Source organism: Colletes gigas, unplaced genomic scaffold (genome assembly GCF_013123115.1).
Source record: "Colletes gigas isolate AHSC1104 unplaced genomic scaffold, ASM1312311v1 Colletes_gigas_Sc00029, whole genome shotgun sequence".
Lineage (NCBI taxonomy): Eukaryota > Metazoa > Arthropoda > Insecta > Hymenoptera > Colletidae > Colletes > Colletes gigas.
In genome coordinates this window covers 2,184,066-2,211,840 of record NW_025106658.1, presented here as the reverse complement: position 1 = coordinate 2,211,840, position 27,775 = coordinate 2,184,066, and the positions used below count along the sequence as shown (strand labels likewise).

The following is a 27,775-nucleotide window of genomic DNA, read 5'->3' as shown; positions in this document are numbered from 1 at the left end:
TCGTTTTATATTAATTTTAATAATTTTATCGCGGAATTGTAATGCCAGTAAAATACATAAACTTATAAACGCCTAAAGAAGACGTTTATACTATTTTGAGTTATATTGCTGCTTTGAATGCCTAAAAACATCAAGAATATCCTTAGGGCTACTTTCATGCACAATGCAGCATATGAGTCATCATGGCGCGAAAGTTTAGTGTACATTCTGCTCTCTTTTTATATAAATTATAGATTATATGACCTAAAACATGTAATCTACCAGTTGTTGTATTAAATTTATTTTTAGAATACTTTGTCAAACATATTCTTTGAGTAGATCCAATCTATAATTTACTAGTCTTATCAATAATAATTATCTTTAGCAATTACTATTAGATTATTAATATCGCACGTCCAGCTCGCTTCAAAGGTATATAAAATCTATATTTTTTAATCCTACGCGTGCTTAAACTTTCTGCAATCTAGTTACTTACTATCTAGTAACTAACTATTCGTAATTTGGGGGGTCGAGGGGCCAGAATGGGGAGACGTTACATTGGAAATGCACATGAACGAATCACCGTGATTCACAAATAACAGTTCTAGCCATCACTCGTTATTTTCTATCTATACATTGTTAGATCTATGGATTAAATCGCCAATTACGATCCGTTGAAGATTTTGCTTCGTTTACTATACGCTGGCTTTTAAAAGGCAGCTGTCCATTGGGCAGAAAGCAGCAAATGGTTGTTTTCAGTTTTCAAAGAATTGTCCCGAAAATAATGTTCAGCGTTTTGTAGCTCTAGAGATGGGTTTTTCTCGTAGAGATTACTGTGCCCATAAACGTGGAACAGGAGGGGCCACGTGACTGAGAAGGGAACCAATCAGCTGTTTAACTTTGTCGTGCCGCCAAGCTCGTCTCTATTCCGTACTGTGCACGCGGAAGCTAGAAATTTGTGCGATACTTTTGCAAAGAGACGAACGTTCTGTTAAAATGGTTGATTTAATATAACAAAGAAACGGCTGATTTTTACTTTCGTGCGTGAATTGAGACGTTCTTTCATCTGTATATTGTCGTATTCTGATCTCAAATGGTTCTATATCATAGTCGCCATTTTGGTGATAGACTGAGCCAAGATTAGCGAGTGTACCTATGATCTTTTTATTTTCACTCGGCATTCGGTCGATCGTCGTGATCGTCAGTGACGCCGGGACGGAATTCTAACCTCGAGGATGACGCAACAAAACAAAACGATGAACTTTCTCATACATGACGCGAACGGTGAGTATGCCGAGTGCGCGCCAATTATCAGGCATGCCTCACTTCGACGATAATGCCTCGATTTCCTCTCATTTTTGTTAAGACCGTTCATTTTCGCTCCTGTTACCCTCCTTCCGAATTCATACTCGTATTTCTACTATATTCCGTTCGATTCTTGTCAATTACGAGTCTCTGTTGACTTTTTTCCCCCATCATATTCGTGTCGGTTTCGTACCGCGCTTCTTGCAATATTTCTGAATTGTATTCGGTAAACTATGTTTATACTTTCCTTTTTACTGTTAGAGAAATAAAGCCAAGTCATTCCTCTATTTCAGTTTCTATAGAATAAGTATAGTTTTGCTCCATTTGATTGTTCATTCGAAGGAGACACTTTATTTCCCAATGCTTTTGATCAAACATGAAGATCCTATTCAATTTTATTATTTAATTCGTTTGAAACTATAACAGTTTAGTAAATCAACTTGCCTAGTGTATTAATATTTTATATGTACTTCCAATGACATTATATAAAAGGCAGTTTATATCATAGTTTTATAATGTTTCACATGATGATGGTGTAACCTATAGAATGTGTTCCATCTTATGATGGTTTTACAAATCATTCTTTATCAGACTTTAATTGTTTGAAATATCTTCTTTTTGAAGCTGATTAAATTTTATGGAAATATTTATAATGTTCAAGCAATAAACCATGAATTGTAATTATTTTAGGTCATCCACAAGTGATAAAAGTAGTACAGAGTACTGCCAATAAAGCATTGGGTGGTCTTGTCAGTACAACAAATGCAGGTAGCCTTAAGGTCTTTAAGACTCCGAGCCAAGAATCTCAGGTATAATATTTTAATAATTTTAAGAATTACATTTGACCCTTGTCTCTTTATTATTAATAAAGACATTGTAAGGTTACTATATTTCAAGATTATAACTGATATAATACCTCTGTCTTTTTTAGGTTTTGTCATCAAACGCACAAGTTCTTAGAACTATTAGTCTACAAAGTCCTTCAACTCCTGGCCAAAGTGAGTAATATTCAAAGTCACCATTTTTATTTTTATTTCTTATAAAACGATCTAAAAAAATGGAAAATTTCAAATTTGTACTTTTTGACAGAGATATAATTTCCCTGACTCTTATCTTTGTATTTAAAGATAAAAAATGATAAAGCAATTTGTTATGTTTATTCTAGGATTGGTTACAATACCATTGCAGAATACAAAATTGGCGACTACTAAGGCTGGTGAACCTGTACTGACCAAGACTATACAGTTGACATCCGCGCAAATGGTATATTTTAACGATTTACTTTTAATCCTATCGATATTATCGCGAGTAAAAATACCGACGGCCGTCAACTATAACTAACGCTTACACCGAATGGGCTAATGGACATTTTATAAATAAATTGACCAATGTTTTAAGAAGTTTAATAATAATTCGGTTTTTAGTAAATGCATTAATTGTACCGATTTCTTATTTGAATAGAGCGATATAAAACAGGCAATAGTATCTCAGCAGCAACAACAGCAGCAACAGCAACAACAACAACAACAACAACAGTCCGCTAATCAACAGCTTGTAAAAGATGCGAGCGGAAAAACTTATATCAGTCCAATATTGGATCACAGTGGTTCGAGAAAAAGACAAGATGTCGAGGGTGGCGACTTTGTACCAGAGTAATAACTAATTATCTTTATGCATATAGTGAATGTCCTCTATGTTTTAATTTAATCCGACTTTTCTTTCTCGTTTGCCGATATAATTTTTCATATTTTCTTTAGATTTCAAGCTGTATACGCATATGCAAAATTTTAGTGAAAATACATATATTTGATATTTTAATCGTATATAATTTACAGTATTTTCATTAATAAGCTTGTATATTCTGTTTCATCTATTTGTAGTAAACGAAGAAAAACAGAAAAAGTAGGGAAAGGTTTACGACATTTTTCAATGAAAGTTTGCGAGAAAGTTAAGAAAAAGGGAACGACGTCATACAACGAGGTTGCGGACGAACTTGTTGGGGAATTCACTAATCCTGCTCATATAAACTCCTTAACAGATCAGGTATAAGTTTTTCCACTCTTTTTTAAACAACGAAAAGCAAAAAAAAAAAAATAAAAACGAATTGAATTTTTTTGTAGCAATATGATCAGAAAAATATTAGAAGACGTGTTTACGATGCTTTGAACGTCTTAATGGCAATGAATATTATTTCAAAAGAAAAGAAGGAAATCAGGTGGCTAGGTTTACCAACTAATTCTTTGCAAGAATGTTTAGCGCTGGAGAAAGATAAAAAGAAAAAGATCGAGAGGATCAAGGCGAAAACGCAACAATTACATCAATTGATTCTCTCGCATATCTCTTTCAAAAACCTGGTGGAACGTAATCGTGCCAATGAAAGTCTGCGTGGTCCCCCAAAACCAAATTCTGCCATACAGCTGCCATTCCTGATTGTGAATACTAGCAAAAAGACTGTCATAGATTGCAGCATTTCGAATGACAAGTATGATTTGCCTTTGACGAGACCACTTCACCGGTATAATTCTATTCTTTTAGTTAATAATAATGTCGCATTACGTTTGTCGCAGAACTGAGTACCTGTTCAATTTTAACGATAAGTTCGAAATTCACGACGATATTGAAGTTCTGAAACAAATGGGTTTAGCTTTCGGTAAACGATTTACTTGTTACTTTCTATTCTATTCGCTGTACTGGTTAACCAATGAAAGGTAATTATTTTTCCCAGGTCTAGAAAAAGGAGAATGTAACGAGGAAAATTTGCGAAAGGCTAAGTTGATGGTTCCAAAATCGTTGGAGAAATATGTGGAGCGTATGTATTTGTTTTAAAAGATCATTGCACATTTAGTAGTTTGGTCGGCTTAGTTACAATTTATTCTCAGAACTGGCAACTGGTGATTTGGAGAAATTCATCCCAGTAACCATTCCTGGACCAAGTACTTCGATGGAAGACCTGGACATAAAATTGGAAGGTTCCCGACCACCTTCCTCTTCTCATACTTCACTCTCGGAGGATGTTCTATCGCCACCCTCGCAGTATTATTCCGAGGAAGAAGACGAGGAGGAAGAGAGCGATCAGGATGACCAAGCAGATAGCGATCTCGAAGTTAACTAGCACTCCGAACGATTTTCTCGGGGCTGGACTCAGAGTTGGTATACATTTATGAGAATTATTTAAAAAATCTTTTAGACTTTAATTGGGGTAAAATTCAGTAATTTTTGCGTTAACGTCGCGTTCAGATATCACGATAATTGTTATTTTCCAGGATATTCGTCATTGGTAGCAGCGTATTCGATATGGTCGTCATCGATATCGCTCTCAAGAACGTCATTTTCGTACGTAGTCAAGATGCGCACGAATAATGGTAATCGAGAATGTCTTGGAACCTCGTTGCCACCGTTAATAAAAGTCTGTTAATGTGAAATGAAGGTGATCAAAAGGTGAATTAATTGTCGATTGGGGCCAAGGAGAAAAAACAAAACACAAGAAACAAACCGCGCAGAAATAAAACTTAAACAGCTTCAGAGTGTCTCGTCTGGAAAAAAAAAAAGACCTTCGATGCATGACGATCGACAGGATCCATGATTATGCGGCGCGACTGAAACCGGGGTGCTATTTTAATTGTGCATCATCTTAACAGGTTTATATGATTAGCATCTATGTATTGTAAATTATAATCTTTACAATGATATCGATATTAATGTGTACGAGACATTATGACCAGTACTCATTTTCTTATGGCACGTTTATAATTAATATCGCCCGAGCTAACGTACCAAGATAATTGGTATTTTGAACACGGGTACACGTCTGATTCAATTTCGAACTAAAAATAATAAATTGTAATAATGTTAATCTTCTGTGTATATCAATTTCTCTTCCTTTATACGTTTTATTTGCTTTTTATTTAATAATTGCTTTCACTTGTTTTAAAACAATGTTTATTGTTACACCCAATCCTTTCAAATAAAACATGGATCGATTTTATACCAATAAATTAGATCCGATATACTTAATACTTGTGTATATTATGAAATGTGGTATTGAATATTTCCAAAATACAATTAATTAATTTTACATCCATAATAAGTGGGTTTTAAATAAATATAGTCTATGGTCTTTCATAGCACTAGCGGTAGTGCAAAATTTGATCAAAATTTTAATCAAGATCATCTTCGTCGAACAAATCATCAAAATCTGCAAAAGTAAAAAATTCATTCTCATTTGTACATATAAATGTTACAGTAATGATTTAACTTAACGATAAATAATCAGATACCATTGAAAAAGTCTGAGTGTACCGCTTTCTCGCTAGTAGTAAGATCAACTAATAAACGACTGCCTCCAACCTAAAATAGGTTTCATTGGTTCATTAAATACGCAATATTATCGGCGTGTAATTAAAAATCAAACAAACGTCAACTGATATCACAACAGAAATTAGTGCACAATTAGTGCACAGCATTAGAGAACAATCATTTTAATAGAAACATAACCTTGTTAAAGTAATATGAATACCTCCTCTAATTCAATGTAGGATCCTGCGCCCTCGGGAAACATTTCATCCGCCACTAGACTAGGCTTCATCTTCTTTCAAATTTCAATTAAACAAATACTTTTTAAACGTTAAAATGGTATTATTTGTTTTGACAGAATAACCGTGTATCGATAACTTACTAAGGCAGTATGAACTAGTACGATTACGAAGCAAGTATGGTTCTAGAACAGTGATGCCAGAAAAACACCGTCGGGTGCACACTCACACATACACACCAAAAACATACACTAAATAACAACGCAATTAAACTGTACAACTAATATTCATATCGCGTATCATTAAACAACTTAACCTATACAACTAGTATTTATATTACGATTATTAGTGAAACTTGAAAATGCAAACAACGCGTATTTTGATGAGGAATATGTAGACATTCTAAGAATATTCGAAAAATTGGTATTTATGCAATTTTGTTGTTTGACTGTTTTTCGAATATTGTTAAAATGTCTATATATTCCTCACAAAAATACGCGTTGTTTGCACTTTGAAACATTAAGATCCTTCGATCCGTTCAGAAGTTATAATGTTTTAAACATACGCATGAAATGTCAAGCGAACATTTATTTACCTTTAAAACATTCTAACTTCTGAACGGATCGAAGGATCTTAATGTTTCAAGTTGCAAACAACGCGTATTTTTATGGAGAATGTGTAGAAATTATTTATATATACCTATAAGTATTCCATTATTGAAATAATAATTCTTTAATTTTATTTTGTATTACTGATCATATCTATTAACTAGCGCCAATACTCTCAGCCAATCAGCGCTAGCTTCAAGAAAGTCTATAAAAACCGTGCCCCCTGGCGGGCCCGCGGCAGTCATCCCTCAACCACCAAGGAAGACGGACCGTATCGAGATGAAGAATTTAATTGAAGATTTCTATTCAATCAAAATCGAAGATGGCCAAGAAGATGGTTGACCGGTCTTTTTAAAGACCAAGAAAATCTGATATTTGGGAACAACTGGCATCACTGTTCTAGAATGTGAAATGTTTCGCTAGCACCATCTGGTGGATAATGATATAAAATACTACGATCGCGAACAAATAACCGCGCTTTTGAAAAAGAAAATATCTCATCGCAATGATTTTCATTTCACAAGTAAATAATAAATATTCGATATTCTTATAATTCTTTTTGAAGATTCCTTTTTATATTTCTTTATATTAGTCCATAAATATTCTGAAAAAATAAATAAACAAAAAATAATGAAATTTTTCGTAGAAATCCAATAGGTAAAATTTCCTTTCCTTACTATCTACGCTTTTTATCGGAGGGTTGAAGAATATATCGAACGTAATGCAATTTAACAATTTTCGTTTAAAAAACTGTAATTATTATTAATCGTAATAATATGATTATTGACAATGACGCGGCTATGTGCACATTAAAACACCTTAATCCGTATCTTACAAGACCAGCTTTTTCTTTTACATTATATACAGTAGCTAAATATTGTATTATTTCACTTTGCAATATAATAAAACTATTTATATATTTATATATTTATATATGTGTCTCACGTATGTGTCTGGGTCGTCGTAAGCGTCCGCATTTATGATACATGTGGACACGTACAACGATTATGAGAAATTCATCGTTATCGGGTTTTTTCTATGCTTAGCGTAAGTAAGAAACGATTCGAAATAAAATGATTCCGCTTGGCTCTCTTCACTTATTTTTCTCTGTACAACACAATAATAGGCTCCGCTTATCGCCGGCGAGATTTTCTTTCTCCGGCTTCCAGGACGCGCAACGTCATTCCTCCTCTCAGAATTCAGGATTCTAACTACCAATGTATATATTAACATCTTTTTCAATCCTAGAACCAGTCATCTCGATTCCAAAAACGATTAAAATCACGATCTGCTTTTTGCCTTTGCAATTTAATATTATTATTTACAAATTCGTAAAAATGATCGTTTCATTGCCGAGTCCGCACACCTGGTCAATTGTAGATTGCTGGTCAAATAAATGATATAAATAACAAAGAAAAGTACACGTATCAAAACGTTGAAACATAATCGTTGTGGAGCGATACAATTACATACTGGAACTTTCCTATAACCAGAACAGTTTTTTTTTTTTTACAAGTTATTAAATATCTCATGATGAAATTTATCGTGTTCTATAAGTAAAGATGTTCTTGAGCTAAAAGTAATACAATTTTAAACGTTCCTGCAATTTTTATTGAATCGAGGTATTTGTAGCATATTGCACCATTGTTTGTATAAACAAAAACATTTTAAAAAATCTAGAAAATATTTCGAGCCGTTACAATTCCATTGATTGCATAAGATTAATTGTAAAATTGATAAATAGTAAGTATTCTCATAAAAATGATAGACAGTTGCAAGATACATTAAAATTAAATTTTGTTAAAAAAGAAATTATGTTTCGTTACATTCATTTATACGGATATTTATATCAAAAGTATTACAATCTCGCACGTCGAATACACGTTGAAGATATCGAATCGTCGACATTGATCGTCAATAATCTAAAATAGCTAATGAACAAGAAAGACTAAAAGAAAACGTAAAGAATTTATCGTACTGTTAGCTCAAGAATTTTTCGTATCTTGGATACGACATTTCCTGTGGGACACATGTTGTAAATATATATAAAAAAAAAAAAAGAACATTAAAAGATAGAGGGCAACAAACACACAAAAGTATTGCAGATATCAACAGTTTTTGAGGAAGGCGTCAGAAACCCTTCGAAGATGTAGCGTGATATGCTCGATTTTCGCTATGATTTTTAGCGTTCGATAACTCCAACTCGACTTTGAAAGTTTGATGATGGAAACGGGAATTTCTTGGTGTAATAAAAAAAAACAAAAAAAAATAGGAAAACAACAACAATAAGTACGCAATAACAGACGTAACGAAATTTACTGACTGGATCTAGGATGAATGTACACCGGCCCGCGCAGAGAAATTCCGAAACCCCGGATTCCAAGCGAAGAAGTCACGTTTCGTTCGTCGCACAGCGTAGAAGGAAGCGGAAGTTTACGTTCTCCCCGCGAAACGTGGATTTGTTCTTTCTCTGTTACTAGCGTTACGGCGGAGCTCCAAATGAGGACAAATTTTTTCCATAATTAGTTTAAATATCCTCTCATATAGTCCATTTAAATAACAAATGTCCATTCGAGCGTATCTCCGTAATTACGCAGCCGTCCTCGAGGGAATCGAATTGTACTTGGACGCAAAGTAAACCCGTAAAAACTCGGAAGAGCGAACTATGTATATCCTCTATGCTATTGTATAAAAAAAAAAAAACCGTACTTTCTTTATAAAACCTATTTACACTAAATAAGAATAAATTATTAACATTGTACTCGATATAAAATATACTTGAGAAAAGAGAAGACGGAACAGGACGTTCCGACGTACTATATAATATCAAATGAGCTTGTAAAAAACAATGATGAATGCGTGCGGCGTTAAACGGTTCTTACGAATTTGCTTTGATCGAACGATGAACGCGATACGCCTACGCGTGTATATCCTATATCTCTATGGGCAACTGCGTAATTTTGGGCAACTATCGGGACAGACTATACGATTGTTTACTTGATTCTTTACTTGAATGAAAAAGGCTGCTAGGCAGCTGGATTGTCCTCGAGACGATAATTAATTACATTTTCTTCGGATTTCTTCGCCCGAAGTACACGTTCGCTCTGCCCGTCTTGTTTAATGCTAATTTCTCTCTACGTAAAAATGTCGAACGACCGCCCCGTTTAGGGGTTTTTTTTTAGGGGGGTTGGGGGGTTGGGACACTCGAGCGATCCAGCGATTTGGGGGGTTACCGAACATTTCTGCGCGGCCCAGGATTGCCTGGAAGATCGGACCGCGTGGTAAAACACAGCCATCACGTAAGCTTCGCACTGATTACAAAAGTTCTCTCTTTCACGCGTTCGTTCTCTCAGTCTCCCATTCTCTCATCCGCTTCACTCTCTTGTCTCATCCACTTAAACTAAATACAATCGTAAATTACAAGTATGTACAATTAACTAGTTCTTACTGCGAAGGTAGTTTACGAGGCCGTGTACGAAGTTGTCACAAGAATTCTCCACGCCTAACGTGTCATTTTGATCGTTTAGTTTCTCATTCCCTGTCACGCGTAACACATTCACACTCTCACACACGCAAGACGCAGCAAACACGCGCGCAATCTCTTTAAAAAAAATTTTATAAACAAGACAAATGAAGTGAAGTTTTGCAAACGCCAGGCTGATGAATTCGTGGCGGATTCACTGGAAATCTTCGTCAACAGCCTCGATCGGTTCTTCGTCTGTTCTTTTCGCAAGGAAAAACATAGACATTTCGTCGTCGTCGCCGCGAAATGGCACGCCCGTTTCATCTCGAGTATTTGTTAAGAATAAAACCGGATTCCTCGAGGAGCATAGGTTCTTCGTTAACGTCGAATAATGTCCGTTTGAAGCGAGTCGAAAACGAGTATACATCTTAGAAGTTGCTATCACCTTGTTCTTCTCATCGAAATGAGCGTTCGTTTCGCGTTTCTGTCGCCGTGAGAAGGTGAAGTCTACATAAAAGTCGTTCGCTAATAATACAAAAGAAAAATAATGATTCTTTACGTGTACGACGATAAAAAAAACAAAAAGAAAGAAAAAAAGAAAGAATAAAAAATTTGTAGATATTACCAACGAGCGTAGTACAAATAGTTCTTTCGTTACGATTTCGTGCGAACTTGCGCAAAATCATAAAAGATACCGTATCAAAAAGATGTCCATATATCGTAGGCTTTAGCGGGCATCGTTCACAAAATTTATATTCCTCGACATATCGACTGTTATCCATTTTAATATTTCGTGTTTTAAGATTTCATACTTTCGATCCATCGATTTCTTGCGGTACGCGGTTTTTCTGGATTTTTCAAGTAAAACTGAATTATCTGTAACGTGAAGTAATACTTATTAGAGGCTTATGGGTACCCGAACTCGCTAGTATTTGAAGATCGTGACGGGACTTCGAAAATTTCATGCCACGTATGTTGTTCGAGATTATTATTATCATCGAATAATGCAATTTAACTGTAAATATCCTTTTTTACAAGGACATACATTGACATACATTGTTCCTACATTAAAATTGTGTATTGTTTAAAGCAAGAATACGATTTACGGGGCCACGGATACTAAATTCTTGTATGTAAATCATTGATAAAATAATAATGGGCCAAGGAGAGATCCCTGTGGCGTTTAAATCATTGTTTTTTCAAAATAACCCTGATAGTTGCGTTCTATCGCTAGTGATAATATCTTGAAATCTTCAAGCGTAACTTACATATTCTGTTCATTACAATTTTGTCTCTATAATCGTTCGAATACTTTCGTAATACGGTGTTTTGCTTCCGTGGCAAGAAGATTTTGGAATTCCGACTCAATTCCAATCAAAATACCCGACACTAGTTGACCGGACGTTGTCGAGTACCCACACACCCCTAACTATTTCCTGTCTCAAGATATTGGGCCTTTTTACGCGATCAATTTCTTGACCAAGTACTGGATTATCTGTAAAGCAGAAACGATAATTATCGATGATTTTCCTTGTCACAATCTTAATTCTTAAAAAAAAACAAACACGATCGTTCAGTTTTTATCCCACTAAACCCAACAACATGATTCATATATAGACATCTCGTAAGAGGAAATAATTCTTTGTAAAAATGAAACTGTACCTTGCGGAACGCTTTTCCACCTTATCACGGCAACGCGTTTTCACGGCTAGCAACCGGCAAACGTATATTGTAACGACTCCATTTCGATCGACCGTAAAAATATCGTTACGAGCACCGTGTCCTCTGCTCCATTACTCCACGAGTATCATTAATTATCACCTAACTTGGCATCCCTGCGGTATACTTGTCGCGGCAGGACACGCGGTGGAGTCTCTTTGCACGGAATTTCTATTGCTCTCCTCCTCTTCCTCCTCGTCCTCCTCCTCCCTGGAGGACTCTTCCTCCTGATTCTTAACCGGTGGGTTCCTCGTCTCCTCGTTGGTCGTTTCGGAACTCCGAGATTTCTCCGTTGTTAGAAGAGTCTCCGCACCGTGGACCGGCGAGCCCTTCAGTTCGTAGCCCTCCTGGCACCGTGTTAATTTTAACCTGATCGGCGTGACCTTAGCCGAACGAACATTCCTAGGCGCGCTGCCGCCAGTGTCGGGATCGGTAGGTTGCTTCTCCTCGATGGTGGCAACCACCGCCGGGTAAACGGTCTCGTCCTTGACCGGTTCTGGCGGCGGTGGTCCGACTCTGCTGTCGGTCGGATGGCGTTCCTCTTTCTCCTCCTCCTCCTCGTCCGTGACCAAGATCGGTAGCTCGTCCGGTGAATCGTTCCCTTTCCCTAATCTGATGATCAATTTCGGCGGGGCGGCTCCACCCTCGAGGATACGCACTCTGGCCTCCTTCCTGCTCGACTGCCGTTTCTTCCGTTTACCGTTCTTATCCTTCTTGCTCTTCGCCCGGAGTTTCTCGTCGTTGTCGAAACCAGCCATGATCATGCGTCTGAACTTCATGCTCTCCCTACGCAACTCCTCTATGCTCGGCGTGCTACTAGGGATGCTGCTCAGCCGTTTCTTAGGCGGTCTGATCCTGGTTCTGTCGTCCTGGCCGCTCTCTTGACCACCCATTATGCTGTTACCGATCTTGATCTTCAGCTTCGGCGGACCGCTGTTGGTCGTGGTGGTCGACGTCGTGGTCGTCGATCTACCGCCGCTGCTCTGCCTGCCTCTTCGACGATCGGTGTTCCCGACCGTGGCGTTGCTGCTGGAGCTAGCACCGTTGGTAGCACTGCCTCGCCGCCTCTCTCCGGTTCCCTCCTCCTCGGTCGCGTCCAGGAACCCTGCCGGTCTTTCTTTTCTCCTCTTTTTCTCCATGTTCGCGTCCACGACCGCCTTGTAGTCTTCTCTGGTGGGTATGCTGGTCATCGATGCGACCGCCTTCGGTATCGTGATCACGGTACGATTGATCGGTGGCATGATAATCGGCGCCGACGTGGCCAAATTCCCGGACCCCGGTTCGTCCATGTTCATGTCCTGAGAACAATACTGTCTGAGCAGCTCCTTCTTTCGCATTCGTCTGAGATTCGAGGTGCCGGAGGCGACGGAAGCACTGGTGGCAGCCGGGGCGATGATCACAGGCGCTTGTTGAGCGAGCGGCGGCACCGACGAGGCCGGAACGTAATTCGCGTCCAAGAACGGACCTTTGATCTTGACCTTCAGCTGATTCCTCGAATCCGTTAACGAGACCTTGTTGGCGTCGACGAAGCCGGAGGACGAGGCGTCGATGCTCGCGTCGAAGCTCGGCTTCGAGCAGTCTTCCTGTCCCTGTTTCCCTATCAACGCGGACCTCAGCTCCTTCTCCAGGTCTTCCTCGATATCCGGAAGAGTAGGATCGCTCGCCGAGACGCTGGTAAACGTGCCCAAGAAATGATTCTCGTAGGTCTGACCGTGCAACGTGGAAGAACTTGAAGCGTCCAGGGTGGAATTGTACGTCCTCATGTCGACGGGGCCAGGGATAAGTGGTAGGACGGTATCGAAGCTTTGCCCGGCGTTCGACTCGCTCTCCACGATGGTGGAGTCATCGTGACCCGGCGAGCAAGAGAGTCTCCTGTCATCCAGGTACTTTCTCGCGCCTCCAGGACTGGAGAGTCTCGACTGAACGTTCTCCGAAGCCACAGCCGCGGGATCTCTCCTCTCGACAGCCGCGGCAGCAGCGTCCGTCGACTTCTTCCGTTCCCTCATGGTGCGCAGATCGGCGATGTTCGCTTCGCTGGTCGAATCCTCGTCGGAATCGAAATCGTACACCGTTCCCACCAGCTTGTTCTGGATAGAGTCGTCGTGTTGGCCGACAGCCGCACCAGAGACCAACGACAGTCCCGCGTTCTGTCCGCTTCTACCGCGTCCTCTGCCTCGTCCGCGACCACGTCCCCTATAACCAGAGTGCTGTGCTGAATTCTTGGCCCCCCTGCCCCGGCCACGTGCCCCAGGTACGCTCTTCTGAGACTCTTGCCTCGGAGACTTCCCGGGCGACTTTCCTTGCAGCGAAGTCACCCGGGCGGAGGTCCTGGTAGGCTTGGAAGGCGATTTCTTTCCGGAGTGTTGTGTTTTGCTGTCGGTTATAACCTCCTGAAGGTTCTCGACGATCGGATCGTTAACGTGACTGTCCGGCGCGACGGCGTTCAAGAAGTTCATGGGCAAGGACGGCGAGTCGGTGACTTGCGTTTGCGGTTGTTGCTGCGCCCGGTCGATCGTATCGACGGGTGGGACGACGACCTGCGGCGGTGGCGGAGGAGGTGGCGGCGGCGGTGTAGCTATTTTCGTAGGTGATACCATAGCCGCGGTGAGCGCCATATTGTGCGAGGAAGACGTGAACGCCGCGGTGCACGGTGAGGCTTGCAGGTTCATCGAGTCGTCGAGCGGCTTCACGTGCGGCAACAGCGATTGCGTTGCTGGAAAAGCAGCCCCGAACGCGGGCGGAAAAAGCGCCGGTCCTGGCGAGGGGTACGGCAACGGAGCCGCGCATGATTGAGGCGGAAACAAGGACACCGGACCGGTACCGTAACTCGCGTCCGTATAATACGTCGGTTCCATCGAACACGGTGGAAACGAAATGCTCGGAACGTTCTTGTACGGTGGAATGGAATGATCATCCGCGGAAGAGGCGGAAGTGATCGACGAAGATGTGGATCTACGGGACGGGAGGACCTGACTTTCCGCCCACCTGGTGTCCGGCCGACCGTTTACGTCGTTGTACGGAGAATTTTGATCGTATTCCTGCTGCCTGACGACGTCGTCGTCTTTATCGAGCACTCTGTCCATCATTTCGGCTGCTTGGTCGTCCTCCGAAGCCGGCAAACCGATCAGATGCCTGTTCACCATTTCCATAGGGTTCTCCTCGGGGAGCTGCTGATCGAGAATCGTCCTTTCGTGCGATTCCTGCTGACCGTGAAGCAGCGTGTGCGGCTGCTGCAGAAGATACTGTTCCTGCAGACTCGCCGCCGCCGCGTTTAGATGGGAACGCGCGAGAGATTCGTTTTCCTGAACAGTCTCGTTGGGAAACTGATGGTTGCCGTATCGATGATTCTGCGTCTCCATTAAAGCGTTCAAGTGTTGCACGTCGCTGGCTTCGAAACTGTTGATGCTCGGCGGTACCCATCTTTCGTCGGTCTCGGCGCGGTCCAGCTTCGATCGTTCCACCAGGCTGACCTTGTTCGCCTCGCGATCCTCCTCGTACACCGTGTATCTGTCGTTGCTGCTCGTGTAACAAGTTTTCCTCTTCTCCTCGATCGTGTCTTTACAGCTACCGGAACGGACTTCGTTGATAGCTACCTCCTCGACAGGCATCTCAACGTTGTTCTTCGCGTCCAATATTAGTTTCGTAGGCTCGAGGATCTTCGTCTCTTTCTCTAGTTGCTGATTGTGTTGTTGCAGATGTTGCTGTTGCTGCAACTGTTGTTGCTCGAAAGCAACCTTCTCTGCCGGTAGTTCTTCCTTCTTTATCTCGCCATCTACAGGTACTGTCTCTAACTCGAACTGACTAGAATTTGATTTCTTCGAGAGCTCCATACGCAATTTCTCGACGAGATGCAGGGTTTCTCTCGCGCTGTCCTCCTTCGAGTCCTCTTTGAACCACAGCTCGTTGTTGAAAGAGAAACTCAACGGGGCGGCGCGCTCTTCCGGATCTCTCGATATACCGAATCCGTCTTCGTTCACCATTTCTTCCGTAAGCATATCCTGATCGAAATCGAACAGTTCCGACACGCTTGGATCCTTGCCATGCTGCGGCGAGAAGATAGATCGATTCGAGGACTTCCGTCTCTTCTGATGCTCCTTTTCCGAATTGTCAACTTTCTCCACGACCGACTTGACGGCATCTTGCTCGATGATTTCTTTCTGAAAATTCTCCTCCGCGGGCACATTGATCTCCATACTCTGCGTATCGATGGTGTTTTCCAGGCTTCTATCCGTCTTCTTCTTTTCCAGATGCGGCACCTCGGTAACATCCGTCTTTATCAACTCTTCCTCCAATTGCTCCTCCGCTTTCGGTTTCTCGATGGCCGTGTCATCCTCGTTGTTAACATAGATTTTGCGATCTTCGTTCTTTATACTTTCCGTTGCCTGTTGAATTTCTTCCACAGGCTCTTTCTCCTCCTTCTCTTCCTCGTAAACAGACTTCTCCAATTTCACATCCGAATTCTTATTCTTGGACATCTTATCCAGGTGTTCCCGTTTTTCCAAAAGCTTGTCCAAACCTCTCGACGATTTCTTCGGGCTGTCTCTCTCCGCTCTGCGTTGTTTCATCTCCTCTTCCAAAATGTTGATCGCGTCTTTACCCACGAGTTTCTTAACTTTCTTTTCGTCGTTCTTCGAGGAACTCTCCGTGCATTCGTTGCTCTTCTCTACGTTGATAACCTTCACTTCGTCCTTCCTACTTTCCTCTTCGTCCTTTTTCTCGGCCTCCTTGACAGACTGTTTCTCGTTCAACCGTTTCTCTGGCTTCTTGATCGTTTCTTTCTTTTCATCCTTCGCAACAGATTCGTTCGGTTTTCGTTTTCTACCCTCAGACTTGTTCTTGTTATCCTCTTTTCTAGGTACGGATTGTTGTTGTTGTTGTTTGGTAGCTTGACTCGACTTTTTGGTAGGTCTGGTCCCAGAAACACCTCTCGACCCATCATAATCTCCAGACCCAACGAGCAGATCCTCATTAGTCTCCGTTCCTGCTGCTGGTTGTTGCTTTTTGTTGTCTCTTTGATCCTGCTTCTTGACAGTTGCCTCCGGCTGTTGCTGTTGTTGTTTTTTGTTGTTGTTGCTGTTGCTGTTGCTGGTGCTGCTGATCTTTGGAGGTTCTACGAGGTTCCTCTCTCTCAGAAGGCGGCTGAAACTCTGGTCCCCGCCGCCCGTCGGAAGTTTTAAGCTTCTTCTCAGGCAGCTTCTTGAGTTTCCGCCCTGAGATTGGTTTCCTGTCAGCTTCGCGTTCTGGTGACGTTTTATTTGAATGTTGCTTTCTATTCATAGTGGTGGCAGTAATTGTCGCAGTTGTAGCTTTAGTTTTTATTCTGTTACCAGCTTCGCTCTCGGAAGAAGTAGTGGAAGCAGAAGCGTCTTTAAGCTCGTTCGAGAGCCTCCTACGTCTTGGACTCTCGGAATCGCTGCTGCTTCCAGTGGAACTACTACAACTGTTACTACTACTGTTACTATCGCTGTTACTCGAGAGCACCGACTTTCGCTCGCTCGGTTTCCTAGGTCTTCTAGAACGATTGTCCTTCGATAGAACTTCTTCCTTCCTGATCGAGGATTCTTCCTTCTTCGCAACTAATTCTTCTTTGCCGGAAGAAACGTCCTTTCGAGACGACGACGAGGAAGAGGAGGAACAAGACGAAGAAGAGGACGAAGAGGACGAAGAATAGCACGAAGACGATGACGACGGGGAGGAAGTTTCTTCCTTCCTCGAAGAAATCTCTTCTTTCCTGGAAGAATCTTCCTTCCTGGGTTCCTTTCTTTTACCACTCTCCGGAGACTCCTTTTTCGACCGACCATCAAAAGTTTCTTGTTCGATTTGCTGGGGAGGTTTAGTGCCCATACCGCTTTTTATATGTTCCGCAGCTTTTTTCGCAGCCTGCCTTTGCGGCACGTACGCCAATATCTCCGTCCCATCTCCGAATTCTTTATCAAAATCGTACACATCGTTATTTTTCGGCTCCTTCGACGGTTTGTTTTCTCTCTGTTTCTTGCTAGGACTTTTGTCTTTTGATTGCTTCGAAGAACATTTCGGAAGTTCCTCCACGGGAGACTTGATTGCTTCTGGCGTAGATTCCGGTACTGAATTGTCTTTCTTGGTTTGTTGCGTACGTTGCATAATCTCCGATGCTTTTTTCGCAGCCTGTCTTTGCGGTACAATTAACGCGGATGGTATATACTCTTTCTTTTTAGCGCCACCTTTACTTTGATTCTCTTTATTTTTCGTTCCTGTATTGTGATACGTTGATTCCGTATGCCTGGAATCTTTACCGAAACCCTTTTGCGAATTTTTCGACAAATTCGCCGCGGAAAATTCCTTGACGGCTGCTTTCGTAATCAGCACTGCTGAATGAGACGCGTGTTCCTGAGAATCGGAGTCGGTGTCTGAATAAATGGCAGACGCAACAACGTGTTTCGTCGCCCCGGCACTGAGCGGAAGCAATTCGTCGCTTTCGCTGCCGGAAGCGCTTCCCAACTCTTTCTCCATGTGCTGAAGCGTGTGCGATCTACTGTTCACTAGCTTCTCGTTTTCACTTTTTTCTTTAAGCGTTGCGTGCAACTTATCTACTTGTTGAGCAGTCTTTTTAATTTTTCTACGCGACAACTTTGTTTTCGACGAAACGTTCGTTTCCTCTTCCGTGCTTGATTCACTCTCTAGCTTCAAATTCTTCGACTTTTCCGATATTTTCGTCTTCGTCGCGTCTGTCTCGCTGCTACTGATAGACGATAAATCACTACCGTAGAGGTTCTTTCTTCGGACGGAGCCGTTGAAGTACAATTTTTTACTAGAGGCACCATTAAAGTCTTGTTGCTGCTGCTGTTGCGGTTGTTGTTGTTGTTGCTGCTGTTGCGTCTTCTTCTCGTCGCTGGTCGACGAATCTATACCAGCGATTCTAGCAACGATCGTGTCAAAGTCGTGTGTGTGATCCTCCGAGTCGGGATGAGAATACAGTCGATCGTAGATCGATGGTCCGTGATTGGCTTCCATTACAGCTGCGGCCGCAGCTGGCGATAAGGGCGGACCGGACATTACCAAGGCTTGCTTATGAAAGGTTTGTTCTCGTAATCTGAGGAAAGATCGACAGAGTTTTTCCCTTCTGCCGACCATGTAACACAGATTTCGAACCCTCTCCAAATCTTGGCGCAATTGAACGAACGTCCTCATTTTCTCAAGATCCGCAGCTTGTCCCTGATTACGCGATCCGCTACCCGAAAGTTCTCCACAACGTGGGGCCAACAGCGGCTTGTTATGGCCAGCCTATGAAATCGAACATTATTTGAAATTTTAACATCTATAAATTACCGTATATATTATTCTTTTAAACATTGCTTACTCTTCTTTTAAGTTTCCAATAATTATAAATGTAGATGATGCCTTCAGGATCTACGTCTAACTGCTGTGAAGCAATATCCTTCAAACTCACATGTTTGTCAAATTCTGCTTCGATTTCTTGCAATCTAATAACGAAAATAATATTTTCCCTCACTAATATAGAGTGCACAATAAATAGTAAAATATGTAGAAATATGAATATGCGTACTTCGCAGCACGAGCTTGATTTTTCTCCTCGGAAGTCATATCTTTCCTCTTGCGCCTTCTGGATTCTGCATCTTCAGAGTCTGAGCCTGCCTTGTCAGCCCCGCTTCCTATACTGCCTCCTGCGCCTTGAACTTTATCTTTTGTATTTGTTCTACTATGTTTCTGGCAGTAGGACTGTAAATTGAATTTTTACATTTTCTTTCTAAAAAAATTTCGAAAAACAATAGGTTTCATATTTAAATTATATGATTTTCTTTATGTACAGTCTAGCGTCTTTTCAATTTCTCTCAATAATTATTATCTACAGAATTTAAAGAGATACACATTCGAAAATATGTTAGTTTCTCCTTTTTGCTTACACTGACATTGTTAAAACATTTAATTTGTTTCAATAATGCTTTAAACAAGTTCAAAATACCCTTAGTTTTACTCCATCGTCGGCCATTTCATCTTCGATGATTGCCTTCATTTCCAAGCCATACTTGAAGGCACACGTCACGTGATAAGCCGTCTTACATGTCTTTATACTGCACTGGATGCAAGCACCGACCCTTTCTCGGCACAATACACATATCAGGGCCCATCGACTTTGCTATAATTAAAGTTTTATTATGGAAATTTTAATACATATCGTGTTTATATCTCTAACTTTATGTAGCAAACTTGTATTAGTGCATGTACCGGAATGCTGGATATTTTAGTAATAGGTTCCATTCTTTCGACACATCCGATGCTAACTTCCGGGATCCACAAAGCACAAGACACATGAGCCCACTTTTGACCACTGCGAGTACACTTCATAGCACCACCTTTGTTAGGACACAGAACACAATCTGGTCGTTGACTTAAAGAACAAGTTCTGCATAGCCAGGAACCATCTGGTATCGAAGTAATTCCATAACACGCTTGATGCACGCATATGTTGCAGCAATCGCAAAATACCATTTCATTCCCCTCCTCAGAGTCAGGCTAATGAAAAAATTTTTTTTCTTGGATTATGTAGAAATACACAAAAGTAAGATCAATCTAGTTACAATACAATACACTTACAGATCTACAGACGTCACAGATTACATTCTCGTCATACTCGATACCTAGACCTTCCTCATTTTTTACAATAGTTTGTATTCTTTCCCAACAACGAACTTCCAGTTCCTCTATTACACGTTCCAGTTGTGATTCCGTGATTGGCAACTGACCAGACTAAAATATAATCGTTTAACATTAAATTATACCGATTTAACTTAACATCAATTACTTTATTTAGCTCTATTAGAAAATTTTAACTATTGAACTTGTAATGTACCTGTGCACGTTCGCCGTTTAATACATCCAACCAAGCAATATCAGTATCATCAAGATCATAAGCACAAGCTTTCTCTGCCCGTGCCGGTGTTGTGCTTAAATGATGGTCTTCCGAACTGAAGTAATCATCGCGAGATATCCTTACGAATTTCTTAGGTCTATGGAAGTATCATTACAAAAGAAAATAATTAGAACTAGCCCAACAAATAAACTGGAGCAACATCTTTCATCCATTGATAAAGATTGAGAAATACAAATAACGATTTCAAAAAACTTATATTACTTCTGTTTATGCTTTCTATACTACTGACCTAGTTCTTATAACATTGTAATTATTGGATCATTATTAATGTCAATACATTTCTGTGATATACAATTGAGATTCCATTAGCTCTTACTAATGAACAAATTTATTTAAGACTTCTAAAACCAAAATTTCAAGTACGTTTTGTTTAAACCTATTTTAAGGGAAATTAAATTTGATAAGAAACTTACAGTTTGAATTCACTGTGCTGTTTAACGGGTGCTGCCTGTGTAATAGTGACTGTTGGTTCAGGAAGGGAATCTGGGTTGACAGGTACTTGAACACCTCTCTCCCATTCTTGCTTCCACTGATCAGTAATAACCCAATATTCATTGGGACTTAGTGGCTCGCTGTCAGGTAATTTCATTGCGCTGATCAAATCCTTACGAAACAATTCTGCAGGAGCCTCAGCAGAGGAGCGATTGTATATACTAGAGATTTTGATATCACTAAGAGGTCTGGGGGTCCAGGATGCCCCTCCTTGACTGGACGACGCCATCGTCTCCTCCTCTTCTGAGGGCCCCATGGTAGCTGCCAGCGACGACGAACCCGTCGCTGGACCCAGCCTACATTTGCGCCTTTTGATTGCGCCTGGGCAAGACGCCAAATCATTGTCGTTTCTGTTTATGCGTTTGCCTCGCTGTGCCATTCTACTATACCAAGTGAGCTAGCAGTACGTGGCACGTGCAGGTGAGCCGTGCGCACCCTAAAAGATTTTATTGTTTTCAATTAAGTAAATAATAAAAGGAGATTAAAAAACAAAAAAAAAAAAACATGTATTTAACTACTCACTACATAGTCGTCCATGTATTTATTATCTAGAAAGCGGATTCCTCTCGGAGCTGTAACAAGAAAGATAGAGTTACAATTCTGTTCGATTCGAAACAAGATAAATCTTAGTTTGAAGTATATTCAAACAAATAATAACTTTGTCTCTGCACTGTAAGTGATTCACTGTACAAAATCGATTGTTTTTTTTATATATAAAGAACTACTTGTGGAATATTATATTAATTTAATAGAAATATTACATGAAACGAAGCATCCATGCTGTATGATATTTGGAACACATTGAAATTGAAAAGATAACAAAACAATTAATACATTGTATCGGATAAATAAAAATGAATAATTGTTCGCAAGAAAACGATTGGAAAACAACAGATGTAAACATTAAATATGATGTGTAACCATAGCAGGAACATATAACACTAACTGCATAGAAAAAAAAACAGGTGGAATGCAACAATTCGGTGGTGTTTTCCACGATGCGTACTGTACGAAATGATAGAACCGAATGCAAATACTATTACACATAAATAAAATATTAAATATACATAGCAATTGGTATTACACAGTAATCACAAGCGTAGGACACAAAGCATTTCTTCGCAAGATAGATTTACAAAGGTAGCACTCGAGGTAAGAAGTATGAAGTAACACAAATTCACAAATCTGATAAGTACTATAACACTAAAAACTTTGTATAAGGTTTCTAACGACGGAAAAGACGTTTGAGAGCATACAAATCGGACAAAAGGGTTGATGGTATAGACCGATTGTATTGCAGGGGGTCTGCGGCCGTTGATCCTCGATGGCCGCCGCGGAGAGGTTATAAATGGGGCAGTCCAGCAGGAAGAGTTATAATTGAAATGAAATCGTTTATCCGTAACGTTATAAGGCCCAGAGTAGTTGAAAAAACACAAGGATCTTCGATAAACTGGTCGCCGTGGCGGGTGGCATGTAAACATTGCGACGGAGTTACTCCGCGGCGACGCTCGAGCGGCGCCGAGGCTCGACCGTGAAGGATCGCCGTAAGACTTTCGATGACTCGACACGTGGAAGTCGAGACTCGCGGTCGAGAATAGACGTCTAGAAGAAGATCGGGCGGAGAGTCGAAAATGCTCACGGGTCCATTGGGCTGGTGGTGCTCCTGCTGGCCGACAACATTGACAATACAGATGGCGACAGGTTCGACTCGCACACGAATCTCGACACGCACGTATACACATCTGAACGCACACGTATGTGGATTCGAACGCACATGCACACGAGTGTAAGTAAATACGCACACGCGACGTGAATACACAGATACGCACGAACGTGAATACACACGCACACGACGTGGATACGAACACGCGAGCACAAGTTCGACACGCACACGCAAACATGAACACGCACGCGCGCGCAACAGAGAGCAAGAACGAAAGAGAGAGACAAAGATAGAGATGGTCGGAAGGCAGTAAATGCCTTATTATTGATCTATCGACGGAGAGGGTGATTTCGCGCGCGATGATGCACGTGACGAATAATAGCCGGTACGTCTGATCCGTAAGGATCGAATTATTCTTCGATCGGTAACTCCGAGATGGCAGTAGTCCGAGTACGCCTCTGTCACGGCAGCCTAACCAAGATGTCCTCATTAGCAATTCGAGTCGCAGCCGCGACTAGCTCGGTTTTACTCACTTCGTGGGCCGAGGGCTCCTGCCGAGCTCGCTCGACGCCCTCAAATAGCCTCCGTAAGGACACCCGATAGCTTTCTTCCTCGCGCGGTGCACCGAATCGATATTATATTTACATTAATGTGGATACTGCTGTTTGGCGCCATCATGCCTAAAAAAATAACTGTCTGAGCGCGAGTCACGTGACCCCGCGAGAACACGGCAAGATCTCACGATTCCTCACGATCGCTCTCATCTAAGGTCCACCAAACGCTCTGGAAACAAAGCAGAATAGAAACCTCTGCCAGCTCCACTGCGACCATACTTATAATTAACATATTCCTCCCCAACTAAATCGTTTTCATCAACAATCAATTAATAGACAAATCTATTGATACATTTGTAATTACAGCTATTATAGATAATGTATTACGAATATGTATACTGTTTATGATGCTTAACTTTTTTGTATGTTCTTCATTTTTTGTATGTTCTTCGGCGCCAAGATCGAAACACGTAATAAAGAGAAAACAGTAACAATCTTTTAAAAAATTTAGTATTCGAACGCGCAATTTGTTTCTAGAGAATGTAGTACTATGTAATAAGTTACTAGCATACCTAGGATTTTCGTTCAAAAATAACAGTCGAAGCGTGAACGTAGTAAATGTATGTATTCGGTGGAAGTGTACTTCTTGTTTAATAATTCTTGTCGTTAGGATGGAATGTCATTAACCAAAGCAGGTAAAATTTTGTTCCACTAACGTAAAATGTAAAAGATCGACGTATAGCGATTTATTTACGACGTTTACTTTGAATATATACGAAACTTAACGCGGGCCATTGGGTTTTTAAACCGTTTGTCGAATCTTATGTTTCCATTCCTAGTAAAGAAGAACCAAGGTACACAAAACCACGTGATTGAGAATCAATGCCATTGGTTCGCTGCATTTCCAATTAAGAACGAAAATATGATTTGATGTACGGTTAAAAACTAATGATCTGAATTAGGTTTGGGTTATATTTTGAAGAAACACAAAAAGAACACTTATAAAATTGTATACGTTTCATAGTTCTACAAATTTCGAATCATTTTGAAGCTGAGATTTTCACAGCAATCTTCAAAATAATGCTTTAATTAATTATTATTATTTTTTAAATAAATAAACTTATTGTTTTTATAATATTTATTTGAATTATTAAAAAATACCTATCTCCAGATGTAGTTATACAGTGTTCGCAGCGCATGCGTGAAAAACTATCGGCTTCTCGCGCACATTTGGTTTGGGCACTCTGGCTAGCACGTGTAGTTTTTAGTTATTAGTTGTTTGATGAAGTAAATAAGTGCTAATTGTTGTTTAATTAATAATTTGTAATATTATAAATTGAAGGAAAATGTTTCGACAAGTAAGTTGAATCAAATGTTGCCTAAAATGAAGTTTATTAAGTCACATTATGTGCTTACTTAAAAGTACTTTGTTACTTTGCAGGTTATACCGAAAATGATGCAAAGCATTTCACAAGTTAATAAAATGCAAATGTGTACTGTTACCCCTGAGCTAAAATTAGAGAAAAGTAAGTGAAATATATTTTGATTTTTAGTATTGTTTAATAATCTTTGATGGTATAACACTGTGATCATTCTGTGTCATTTGTATCTTTATTTTTATGAAAAAGTACTATTTTTTTTCTATGATAGCATAAGCATGTTCTTATTGATCATCTTTATTAATTGCTATTTTTTTGTATAAGGTAAATTGTATAACTTGATCACCTTCATTATTTTCATTCTTGAATGATTGCTTAAAATATTTATGTTATATTAAATCATTTCTAAGGTTACTTTGAGTTTTTTAAGTGGACCTTTACATTCATTTATCTTTTAGTAGGTACAGTAAAGAAGTCATCGTATACCATACCATTTTTTACTTGTTATGAAAATTAAAGATATAGTACTATGTATTACTAGAGACAAAGTTATAGCATAGATTTCAAATAATGAAGAATTGGTTCCAATTAATGTGCAATCAAATAGTGTTATGAATTCCTTGATTTACAGCAATAAATCAAATAACTCTGTTGGGAAGATCCGGGAATGATCCACAAAAAAGGGGTTCTGTAGACCATCCGGTTGTTATGTTCTCGCTTGCTACACACAGTAATTACAAATACTCGAATGGTAAGTTGCACTGGATAGTTGCAAAACATGCAGATTCCTTGAGCCACTATTTTGTAATTTAAAACTTGGTATTCTAGAAGATATAAGCGGCTAAAACTTATAGATTCCACTTTTGAAAAGTGTAATTTGCATACAGGGTGTTTGGTCACACCTGGGAAAAATTTGTTGATCGAGGCTTCGTTAAAAAGTTATTAACGTTTATAGTTGCGCCTGTAGATAGGCAACCTGCGTACATCTGCGTACGCGCGATAGTGGTTCTCATTCGGTATAAGAAACTCTAGTTAGTAACGTATCGACAGCCTTATAGTTCTCTGAATGAGAATCACTATCGCGCTGTTCGCAGATTGCCGTTCTACAGGCGGAACTTTAAACGTTAATAACTTTTTAACGAAGCCTCGATCAACAAATTGGTATTCTTCATTCTCGTCTTATTTTGGCCCCTAGAATCTCCCATTAAAGTTTATTCCAAGGGTGACGCAGATTTATTGCTGATTCTGTAGTTGAATGTTCGTGTTAGATCGTCAAATGTAAATTAAAATTCTTTTAATTAAGATTAAACAAATTTCAGGGGATTTTATGCAACGAACGGAGTGGCATAAAATATGTATTTTCAAACCAAATCTTCGCGATAGCGTGTCCAAGTATCTTAAAAAAGGTCAAAGAGTATTAGTTGTTGGAAAAGTAAGCTATGGTGAATTTAAAGACGAAGACGGCGAAACAAAATCCAGTACAGCCGTGATCGCAGACGACATCGTATTTTTCCAATCGCATTAAGAACAAATATCTTAACGGGCTAGTTTTGTAATTGTTTATTTCCTCTTTTTTAATAAAATAGTATTAAGAATAGTGTGTAATAAAATCTTTTTTATAACATACGCTTTTATTTTGAAATACAGCTACCCCTCATACAACACGGTAGTTTCGAAAGGCCTCGGTGGCCGATCGATGAAAAAAATCGCGTTCTTGTCGGATCTTTACGAGTTTTATAGATCACTACCGGTGATAAATAATCGATCCTCTAAAGAGATTGCGACGTATCGGTGCTTTTTATCTTAGTTTTTAGTATCACTTGGACGAAACAAGTCACTCGACGACTATTATATTTCTAAAAAATACTGGTTTATAAAAACAGACCGTGGCTTGTTTTATCGGATTTCCCAAATCTTTGGGTCGTGTTAGAAATAAACTGTGTTGTAAGAATGCCGTGTAATAGACGCGTTAACGCGTTACGAACGATGCCTGTAATTCCTTCAACGAACTTGAAGATGATTTGTGTGTTTTAACAGGGAATTTTCAGGTTTTTTTCACAATTAGAAATACTCGGGTATTTCTAATCCACACATTCGGTATTTGTAGATTATTTTTAATCATATGCAACTCGAAGATATTTAGAACCGATTCGAACAACGTACAATTAAAAATAATTCTACAAGGGATGATCCCCAAGCCAAAATGATCCAAAAAGTTCGGAAACTTTGGGGATATATAGGGCGTATGTATCATCCCTTAAGTTCGTGTCGAGAATAAAATTCATACGAGGAGAAAAACAAAATTTATCGGTTCGGTTGATGTCTAATATTTTTAACAATTATAGTGATTAAGGGGAGGGGGAATGAGGGTGGTATCGAAGTACGGGTTTCACACCAGGACTGTTAACCCTCGTACAGCGGCCATTTTGACCCAGCTGTAGCTGTTGTCATATTCTTTATTCAATGACTAGTGAGGGTTTTTCATCGATCTTTCGAGTAGATACAAATATATTTTGTTTTCGATAACTTTGTACATCTATCGACAAATTTATGGGATTCTTCAAGTATTCCACGAAGTCAGCGATTCAGTTTACGTTCGGCAACAGCCTTCCTATGTACAGATTGTCCCCAGTATCGATAGTAGAACCGAGAAGGGGGATGATTCCATATTAACAGATAAATTGAAAATGAAAAATAAAATATTTTCGAAGCATACGAACAAATTTTATTTCATTCTTTTGGCGTTCCATTTATTTTCGACTTTTTTCATAGAATCGCCCCCTTGTCGCTTGCACCGGTATTGTACTGCATTCGTCTATTGCGTTCATCCCAAACTATCCGTCTTCAGAGTGTTAAATAAGAACCACCACAGCGATATCCCAAGTTAGGTTTACGGTCTTGTAAAATATTTATATGCGTTTGGTAGGATCATCGAGGCATGTTAAACTTTAAATTCAGACCAGACAATAGAAACTTTGACCAATTGGAAAAATTACCAAAATGAAGCAATAAAAAATTATTCCGCAGACACTGTACCCTCGTTCAAAAATAGCTGAATACTCGAGGGTTTCCACCCGCTACAGTGTGTATTCGCAACAACAAAAAAAAGAAACAAAATTGTTTAAAATTTCTTGAATCGAGGATCGTCCCTT

The 27,775-nt window shown here is 40.0% G+C and overlaps 3 protein-coding genes across 5 annotated transcripts; 2 read left to right on the top strand and 1 right to left on the bottom strand.

The window, feature by feature from the left end:
- The first annotated feature begins 869 nt into the window (after window positions 1–869).
- Window positions 870–5,423, top strand: LOC122401853 (transcription factor Dp-1-like). 2 transcript variants are annotated; one of them, XM_043404261.1, is made up of 11 exons: window positions 870–1,263; window positions 1,975–2,093; window positions 2,216–2,282; window positions 2,450–2,547; window positions 2,746–2,936; window positions 3,165–3,327; window positions 3,405–3,766; window positions 3,852–3,934; window positions 4,010–4,093; window positions 4,164–4,434; window positions 4,548–5,423. In XM_043404261.1, the coding sequence occupies exons 1-10, from the start codon at window positions 1,215–1,217 to the stop codon at window positions 4,394–4,396; spliced, it is 1,449 nt and encodes a 482-aa protein (XP_043260196.1). In that variant the 5' UTR covers window positions 870–1,214; the 3' UTR covers window positions 4,397–4,434; window positions 4,548–5,423. The 2 variants fall into 2 exon arrangements, with proteins under 2 accessions (XP_043260196.1, XP_043260195.1); XM_043404260.1 differs by having other exon boundaries at window positions 4,164–4,430; window positions 4,548–5,422.
- Window positions 5,424–9,244: 3,821 nt separating this feature from the next.
- Window positions 9,245–22,651, bottom strand: LOC122401831 (PHD finger protein rhinoceros). Its single transcript, XM_043404213.1, is given in 12 exon segments — window positions 9,245–11,382; window positions 11,550–16,672; window positions 16,674–18,866; window positions 18,943–19,066; window positions 19,150–19,322; window positions 19,567–19,740; window positions 19,830–20,117; window positions 20,199–20,351; window positions 20,455–20,611; window positions 20,949–21,463; window positions 21,550–21,599; window positions 22,284–22,651. Coding segments are annotated over 9 exon segments (8,688 nt in total). The 5' UTR covers window positions 21,407–21,463; window positions 21,550–21,599; window positions 22,284–22,651; the 3' UTR covers window positions 9,245–11,382; window positions 11,550–11,704.
- Window positions 22,652–23,851: 1,200 nt separating this feature from the next.
- LOC122401878 (single-stranded DNA-binding protein, mitochondrial) lies at window positions 23,852–26,164 on the top strand. 2 transcript variants are annotated; one of them, XM_043404298.1, is made up of 4 exons: window positions 23,852–23,939; window positions 24,686–24,770; window positions 25,255–25,374; window positions 25,943–26,164. In XM_043404298.1, exons 2-4 carry the CDS (start codon window positions 24,698–24,700, stop codon window positions 26,146–26,148), a joined length of 399 nt encoding a protein of 132 aa, XP_043260233.1. In that variant the 5' UTR covers window positions 23,852–23,939; window positions 24,686–24,697; the 3' UTR covers window positions 26,149–26,164. The 2 variants fall into 2 exon arrangements, with proteins under 2 accessions (XP_043260233.1, XP_043260232.1); XM_043404297.1 differs by lacking the exon at window positions 23,852–23,939 and adding an exon at window positions 24,461–24,602.
- Window positions 26,165–27,775: the final 1,611 nt, after the last annotated feature.